Below are 9,222 nucleotides of genomic sequence, written 5' to 3' on the forward strand. Positions count from 1 at the left end.
GTAGTACAAATCCCACCTTATAAACTCACATGGCACTCTAGATAATCAGCTTTTTGAGTATTGAAATCGAATTCTATGAGTATCGGCATCTCCCATCTATGAATTTTAGATAATCATGAAATATGCTAATAGATTGAACGTAGTGTAGACGAAGATGATGAGATGGATGAGTGGTAGGGTGTATCTCATTGAAAAGGACTGCCAACTAAATATGCCACCACCTTGTGTTTCGATGAGTCTGTTTAGGTCTTTCTTGTTCTTTAAGAACCTTTTGTGAATTTGCAAAATTGATTCCAGATCAAACCCCAATTCGACACAATTCTGATTCATTGACATCCCTAAGATCTAGGACAAAAAATTCATCTCAAGATACTAACTCTTATCAGTGGTTTACATGTTATAACATTATGGACTGTTGATTTCACTGTTAACTGTTGATATCAATTTTTTTTTTAGAGTTTCTATTGCCGCACCAACTTTTGCTAATGCAACCCCAAGAGTTGTGCTAAATCTATGGTGATTTACATATGATATGAATTGTGTGTGGCAATAAAATCTCTCTTTTTATAAGGTTAGAAATTAAAAAATGGACTGATTTTCTTGAGAAGTGTATCAATTCCACAGACCATAGTGGGGATTATTTTCAATTTTTTTTAAAATATATAGAGTGGCGGAGACCCTAAAGAGAGCCAAACATTTTTCCCATGTTTGGGTTAGAAGTTTTGGAATGGATGATAACCCTATCAAAAGTGGTTTGCAAAAATCGGCCGGTCTACGATTCTTCAACTTGTAAAATAAGATTAAAAGATCAACCTCATCAAAAATCAGCTCATTCGAAAACTTCTAACCCCTATTTTGAAAAATGTTTGACTCTCTTTAAGACTTGCAAAAACTTCCCATATATATATATATATATATATATATATATATATATATATATATATATATATATATATATATATATAGATGTGGACCATATAGATTTATATAAAAAAAATAAAATTTTATATTACAAATGACCTATGTAAGAAACCCACTGATCAGAACCTAGAGAGGGTACGAATGCAAGGGTGAAGTATAATCACTGGGGTGCAACTTCAAAAATCTTTTGAAAACATATATTAGAACAGAGAACACCTTTGAAGCATTATATACATATATATATATCCAACTTCAAAAGACTTGATATACGACCAAGGAAACAAAAAATAGTCAACAAACGAGATTCATCTTAAAGAGTAGGCCTTAATATTTCAATAACAAACTCTAATATTTGGTATTGCGAATAGAGAATGATCAACACCCAAAACAACATCATGACACGATTCTAATATTTTGAGGAGCAATTCTAATATTTGGTGGTGAGGTTTGAATAAAGATTAGCTCGCAAAAGCAGAAACTATCGAGTCAGTAATCGCAAACCTAGTAATGTAGGAAGAAATGGCAAGTAGACCCTGATCCGTAGAGGACACAACCTATCGTCTCCCATCTCATTAGATGGAAGGGATGCCTTACTTTCAGTACTAAAAACATTTTCATGGGAAGTACAAAATATTACAACACAAGACAAGAGAGAGAGACCTATAATAAAGTACAGGTGTAAGTACCGAGTAAAAACAGCACTGCCTTCATTGATTCTCCCAACATCACCATTGGGTACAAAAGAACATGCCTTCAAGAGAAAAATAAAAGGCTGCCAAAAGGAAATCCTCCCTCTCCCTTACTACACATTCTAAAACCCCAAAACTCAACCAAATTACAAAAATAAAATAAAGTAAAAATAAAATAAAATAAGGAAAAAATAATAATGAGAGGACGCCCAACCCTATTTCTGTTAGTTGTTTATCACCACCACCCACGGGAGAACCATGAGGGACTAAAAAGACACAATGAACAGCCCATAGACTTTGGAAGAAAAAAAATTGATCAAAATTATATTTTAGAGCAATCAAATACTAAAATATGGGAAGAAGCTAATCCCATGCGCTTGTCACTCCTGGACCATATCCACCCCCATAACCAGCGGGGGAGGACCCGTATCCACCATTATTGTTGCCTCCGCCATAGTAATCAGCACCACCACCACCTCTATTATAACCAGAATCCCTCCGAAAGTCACGACCACCAAAGCGACCTCCGCCAGAACGACGGTTCCTACCCCCACCTCCATAAGAACGGGCAGCATAACGGGAGAGCCAAGCGGGTACCTCTTGGTTCGATTCCTGCATCAGATCAGCTAGTGATTTTGCTAACGAGGAGTTGCTCTCATTGAAGAAGGCAGTTGCCAAGCCGCTTTTACCCGCTCGCCCTGTCCGTCCTATCCGGTGGACGTAGTCGTCAATGTCGTTGGGGAGGTCAAAGTTGACCACATGTGCAACATGGGGGATATCGAGGCCACGTGCAGCCACATCAGTTGCCACCAAAATTGGAGTTCTTCCGCTCTTGAACGATCTCAATGCGTGTTCTCTTTCCTGCAAAAACACAAAATCACATTTGCTTATGGTAAAGAACTAAATAAATTGAAGCGTTGAAAATGGAGTCAAACAAACAATATCATCGGCAAAGAAAGAAAACATAACAAGAAAAAACAAAAAGTAAAAAAACTATAATCCTGTCTTGCGCCAGGTCAGATGAGCCAAAAATAAATGCATACAGGATAACTAAAAGAATATCTACAAGGTACATGTTGTTTGCACCCCTAAAATATGACACAAGAAAAACAAAGATCAGACCCATCAGTTTGCCAGTGCATGTTTTGAGACACTTCCATAAGCCAACTATGGCATCTTCAAACGATCCTCATTAAATCTACATTCACATCCCAAAGACTTGGTCAACATTGAGCACTACCGTTCTTTAGATTGTCGAATGGTAACCAAGGTCGGAAAATCTCCACCATCCCTTGCTTGTACACTTTCCCCACCAACATCGATCATTCGTTTATATGGTCCTGCCCGTTTAAATTATACCAAAGGCAATGCAATAAGTTATGTGCATCCAGACTACAACATCTTTTTTCCCTGTACTTTTAGTGCCCATTTAGTAGCAACCTATATAAATTGGCTATTTTTGGAAGAATCACCAATTATTTTGAAAAGGTCGGAGATTTGTCGAGTCCATCCCTCCACCTGATTTTCTATGGCCTACCCCAGCCCAAAAAATTTCTGATTTCTACCCAAAACTTTCCCGGATTTATCTGAATTAACCAAACTGACCCCCCACCAAACAATTGCAGAAACCAAACTTGGTTAATATTCCTTCTCCCTCCTGAAAACTCACTCGTTTTCTTTGACTCCAATTGCAAATATTACATCAAGAACGTTGGTCTTTCCCCATTCACTATTTATTTGGCAAATCAGAAACCAAGGTAGTTTCCCATACTACATTATATTCAGTCAGTATTATTGGATACCAGCAACAATTTCTATGCTACTAATGATATAGAGGGATCATTGGATTAAAACAGGTGCTGCATGTTCGGCTTGAGGAATGACGAACATCTGCCATCCTTCCAGACTTTAACAAGACAGCAGAAGAGGGTAGATATTAATGAAAAGAGGATAAAGCAACATCAAATTCCAAATAACCCAAAAGAAAGCACACCAGCAAAGAATACATAAAATAAATCATTTATCAAAAAATAAAAATAGCAAAATATGTCTCTCTAACATATTCAGACAAGCACCAGATCCAACTTACTTGCTGTGTTCTATCACCATGAATGGTAGTTGCAGGAAAACCACTCATGCATAACCAGTGTTCCAATGCATCAGCTCCTTTCTTTGTCTCCACAAAAACTAGAGTCAGAGCTTGCTGAAAAAGCAATAACAAGAACAATGGCCATTACAGGACTAGATATGATGCATAAAATCAAAATATTAGAATCACAGCCCTGCAACTGGAAATTAAAGCGAGCACTTGAAACAAAGAAACAAAACCACCAACGAAGTCATTCGTGATTGATATGAGAAAAATCTAGAGGAATACCAAAGTGCATGTCAAGAGCATAGCCTCTCTTTTATTACCTTTCCGTTAGATTCGTTTGCCCTTTGAGCATGAAGAAGATCCATGAGGTGGCTTCTCTTATCTGACTCAAGGACATATTCAACTCTTTGGATAATCAAATCAGTACTTGAACCAACCCTTCCGACAGCCAAAAAAATGTAATTGGAAAGAAAGTCAGAGGCCAGTCTCTGCATACACAATGAACCACAAGAGGTAAAAATGATCAGGGTAAAAGTAATTTGAAAGAACATCAAATGTCAATCACCTTCAAGAAGACTGACACTAGAATATGATTCAAAATAAAATCTACTGTAGCCTGGCATCTACAAAACCAGATTCCCTCTTGAAAACAGAAAAACCTGACAGGCACATTTCTGAAGAATAAGGTGCCCTGGACTTCGTTCATGTATACATGAATGAAATGAGTCAAAATATAAAAGAAAATTCCTTCACAAGAGTTAAGACTTTTGCAATTCATGTAAAGCCAGGAGAATAGTAAAAACTTTAAGTACAAAGGTAGAATAAAAGAAAAGGTTTCCTTTTCTTTTTTTTGGAGAGGTAATAGAAGTAGGATTACAATCATCTCACATGCAAAAAAATCTAGCTTACACAATCCATGCAAGAAAAAAATATATTCAATCAATATATAGCTATATAACTACATTTCTTCTTCTTTTTATAGGTAAACAGAAGTATTTTAACTACACTTCTTAATGCAAAGTAAATACAGTAAGCAAGACAAAAGTATGGAACAGTCAAAAGGTCCTAGCATTGTTATGTTGTGAACAGTGCCTAAAGTTCAAACATAACTCCAATTTAATTAATAATCCTTCTTGTTGCAATTAAGCAGATGAATGCTTGAAATTCATAAAAGGGAGATTCACAAAAAGCTAACTAAACAAACATGAAGAAATTCTATTAAAAGTTAAAATAACCTGTATCTCTTTTGGAAAGGTGGCGCTGAACAGCATCGTTTGTCGTATACCTTGCCTAGGCATGTCCATTTGTTCAACAATCTTTCTAATTTGTGGCTCAAAACCCATATCCAACATCCGATCTGCCTCATCTAGAGCCAAATATTTGATCATCTGTAATGAAACTCTAGCCCTCTCTAGCAAATCCACCAATCGTCCTGGCGTAGCAACGAGAATATCAACACCTCTCTCCAGCTCCCGCAGCTGACATAATACAACAACTTCATTCTTAAACAGTCACAGTACATACATAAATGCACAAACTGTAGCAAATTTGGGAGCTAAAAAAACCAACAGTGATCATCAATATGCCATCAGGAGCAATGGAAGGATATCTAACGAACAATATACTACACAGAACCAGAAACCAAGTAGGTGTACCCAAGGGGATGTAAAAAAATTCCAGCAAGACAGAAAGCAAGAACATGGGGAACAGGCATATCTAATTGCTTTAAGTTTAGTTAAATGGATCATTGATGAATGCCCGCCAAAGTGCTCAAGATCGTGAAAGTCTTGAAAAATAACCCTCAGAACCAATACGGGAAAAATGCCAATAATGATGATAGAAAGCAGAGCTAAGTACCAAATCAGTGAGAAGTAACAGACGAAAACATCACTTGTGCTTATGACCCTACACAAGGAAAAAAATTGCAAAGTTTTGTGGTGCTTTTAAGCACCCAAAGGTATGCATAATATCTTAAGGGAAAATGTAGGGGCACACAAAAATTAATAATGAAATCAATTTTATGGGTGCTGGTTACACAATGCAAACGATTTGCATAGCAAAAAATTTGCATGGATCACCTAAATTCTTAAGAAATCTCAGCAAATGATTTTCATCCCAAAAAGTACCACAAATTTTTTGCAAAATTATTCAATATACGCATGGATTTACCAAAAATACCCCTCATCAAAGTCAGATTAAATTATATATTGATATTAAATAAATATCCATCATCGACAAAAATTTTAAATTATAAAAATAGTCCTTAGTACTTGCTACAATAACATGCATATTTTTTTTTATAGGTATAGGGTTAGTGGTTAGCAAATGAAGCTGAGTCCAGGAGGGTATGAACCGGACATGGGAACAACACTCCACATGTCTTACCTATGTTACTTGGTTCATAGGTTCAATCGGTTTGAATACGGGTCCGTGGTTCGCCACTCTAGAATGAACCCAGTTTGTAGGGGTAGGTAGAGATGATTTGTTTCTTCGTTCACTTTGGTTTCCTAGATTGGTTCGTTAGCTTTGTCCGCTTGTGCATATATATGATTCAAGTATACAAGTAATAAGCACAATTATAATGTTAAAATTTTCTAAGTTCAATAAAAATAAATTAATAAAATAATTCAAATTTTAAATATGGACAATGAAAAAAATTAGGAAAAATTATTTGGTTCGCCGAACTTGATGCTTTGGTTGGCCGAACCCAACCAAACTTCCGTGGGTTCGTGGTTTTGCTTGATTTTACGAACCCAATATGAATCGTACCACGAACTAATTCACTTCGTACCGATTCTTAGTTCAGACTAGTAGCAACGAATTGGGTAACATAGCATCCTACCACTTAGCTAAGTTGGCACCTAACAATAACATGCATAATAATTCACAAAATATATCTCATCAAAGATCTCTTTACTTGCATATGAAAATTACAAAAACACCCATTATTAATGTCTTGACATAAATATCCCTCTGCGTGGTGGTATTTTTGTAAATTCATATGCACAATTGTAAAAGTACTAGAACTATTTTTGTAGTTTAAATTACAACAATAGTCCTCGGTACTTGCTACAATAACCCCCATCAATTTATTTGCATATGAAAATCACAAAAATAACCCCCATCAATGTTTACAAAAATATCCCTCATCGTTGGGGAGTATTTTTGTAAATTCATATGCACGTTGTTATAACAAGTACTGGAAGTATTTTTGTATCTTGAATAGTTTCTTTAATAAAAGATATTTTGTAATTCCAATATGTAGGTATACGGATATTTTGTAAATTCATATCTATATAATAAAACACAATTGTAGGACCTACTTTGTTACAGTTTTGTGGGAGATAAACCTCCCATCAAAATACAGTGTTGAGGGGGGGATAAAACTCTCATCTACCTACAATTTTGTGGGGTCTACTTTATTGCATTTACTCTTCACCCCTCTTGACTTTACTATTTTTTTTTAAACCCTGTAATCCACTTCATTATTTTTTATCTTTTACCCCTCAAAAAAATTTAATAATACCTCTCCAACTTTATTATTTTCCATTTTTACCCCCCTTAACCCCAAAGTGTATGCCCGTGCCATAGGCACAGGTGAACTCTAGTATATGTTAATGTAGCAAATATTGAGAGTACTTTTGTAATTTAAATAATTTCTTTGATGAGATAGAATAAATTATAATAAAAAAATCACATTTTATTTTAATAATAAATCAATGTGAAATTCTCACATTAAAAATATCAAGTTATTAACCAAACACAAAAAATGATTTCGCAAGAGATTTTTTAATGGCTACCAAGCAAGAGCAAATTTTCATCACAAAACATTTGTAAATACAAAAGATTTGTAATGTACCAAGCACGGCCTATTGCAAATTTTTGTTTTGTGGCAATTTATGAGCATAACAAGCAGGACCAAGATATGATTATGGTCAATTCATTCAAAACAAATAACTGAAAGACAAAAAATAAATAAATAACAAAAACCTGTTGATTAATTGGTGCTCCCCCATAAGCAACAACCACCTTGACACCAGTTTGATAGGAAAACTTCTTAGCCTCATCATGTATCTGCAAAACAAAACACGTCAAAATTCAAAACTGAAACTACCCCAAATAGAGAAATTCACAACTAAAATTCAAATCAGCAGAAAGGGTACCTGGCACGAGAGCTCTCTCGTGGGCGAGAGAATAAGCGCAAGTGGATAAACCGTGCGGGCACCACGTGGTCTCTGTGTAAACTGACCATTCATAATTCCACTTATAATCGGGAAACAAAAAGCCGCCGTCTTCCCCGATCCAGTTTGAGCACATGCCATCAAATCCCGTCCAGCAAGAGAGATCGTTATGGCGTGCCGTTGCACCGGCGTCGGCTTTACATACTTACACCTCTGGATATTCCGATTCAATGCCTCCCCTAAATCAATTTCTGCGAAAGTATTAACGGGAGGAGGCACATTCTCTCCACTCGTCTCAACCGGAATATCTTCATAAGCATCGAAATTGATTCCAGTGTTCTCCTGCTCGGCAAAAGTGGTCTCCGCGTTGACACCTTCATCGTCCCCAAACGGATTCACCTCTCGCTCTCTTCTACCATCAAATCCGCCACTTCTATTGTTCCAACCACCAACAGACCTCCCTAAATCAGCCCTAGAACCACCACCCCAACGGTTTCCATTAGATGGAGGAGCGGTGAAGACTTGAACAGGAGGATCTGATGAAGGTTGGCGATTACGGAGATGTGGTGGAACGTAAGTAGATCGAACGGGACGTGAAGTACTACCATCACCAACCTTATCTTCCTCAGATGCAGAGTTCGCTACAGAATCCGCCCATGAAGTTGGCATGATTGGAAATTTTTTTGCTTCCACAATGATCAACAATTATAAACCCTAACAATCAAATCAAACCTTTTGATTCAATATGAGATATTCAAATAGAGATTCAGATTGAGATGAAGAGAGAGAGGAATGGATTAACCTGAATACAGCAGAAACCCTAAAATTGTTGCAGAATAAGCGATGTTTGAGAATTTAGAAACCCTAAGACAAAAATATCTTCGTCTTCCGTTCTTTCTCTTTCTATTTCTATCTATTTCTTTCTTTTTCAACTTCGATCAAAATTCTTTTTTTTTTTTCTCTCTCGAAAAAAGAGGCGGACTCGTGTCCGTACAAGATGTGGCTAGCGTCTATATGGATAAATTAGCGGTTCGACCGTGCCCTTACAAACGGGGAAACGCGAACCTCTCCCTCTTATAGACTTTAAAGGACTAAACTGCCCTTCTAAAATTAATTTACAAAGTTATTTTAGGAAACAAAATTTTAGGTGCTATAGTATTTTTCTCCCAACTTGAAAAATACATTAAATTCAACATTTTCAAGTGATGAATTTAAAAATAATTTATAAATTTAATTTATTTTATAATTTTTTTTAAAAGATGACTAAAACTTACATTAAATATAATTATAAAAATAAATTAGAATTAATCAAGAGAAAAAATCCTGAAATATATAA

The 9,222-nt window shown here is 36.0% G+C and overlaps 1 protein-coding gene across 1 annotated transcript; it reads right to left on the reverse strand.

Moving 5' to 3' along the window:
* Positions 1-1,600: 1,600 nt before the first annotated feature.
* Positions 1,601-8,902, reverse strand: LOC147397020 (DEAD-box ATP-dependent RNA helicase 37-like). Its single transcript, XM_086452398.1, has 7 exons — positions 8,689-8,902; positions 7,869-8,600; positions 7,696-7,779; positions 4,941-5,183; positions 4,026-4,193; positions 3,700-3,813; positions 1,601-2,471 (listed from the first exon to the last, which is right to left on the reverse strand). The coding sequence occupies exons 2-7, from the start codon at positions 8,553-8,555 to the stop codon at positions 1,974-1,976; spliced, it is 1,794 nt and encodes a 597-aa protein (XP_086308524.1). The 5' UTR covers positions 8,556-8,600; positions 8,689-8,902; the 3' UTR covers positions 1,601-1,973.
* Positions 8,903-9,222: the final 320 nt, after the last annotated feature.

This window comes from Akebia trifoliata, chromosome 8, assembly GCF_017979445.1.
Source record: "Akebia trifoliata isolate Shusen 1 chromosome 8, ASM1797944v1, whole genome shotgun sequence".
Taxonomy (NCBI): Eukaryota; Viridiplantae; Streptophyta; class Magnoliopsida; order Ranunculales; family Lardizabalaceae; genus Akebia; species Akebia trifoliata.

Excerpts from the sequence above, each read along its gene's own strand:
- LOC147397020 (XM_086452398.1), bottom strand. The coding sequence starts at position 8,555 with ATGCCAACTTCATGGGCGGATTCTGTAGCGAACTCTGCATCTGAGGAA. Across the intron at positions 5,184-7,695 it reads GAGCACCAATTAATCAACAG|CTGCGGGAGCTGGAGAGAGG; the intron begins GTTTTTGTTATT and ends GTATTATGTCAG. Across the intron at positions 2,472-3,699 it reads ATGGTGATAGAACACAGCAA|GAAAGAGAACACGCATTGAG; the intron begins GTAAGTTGGATC and ends GTGTTTTTGCAG.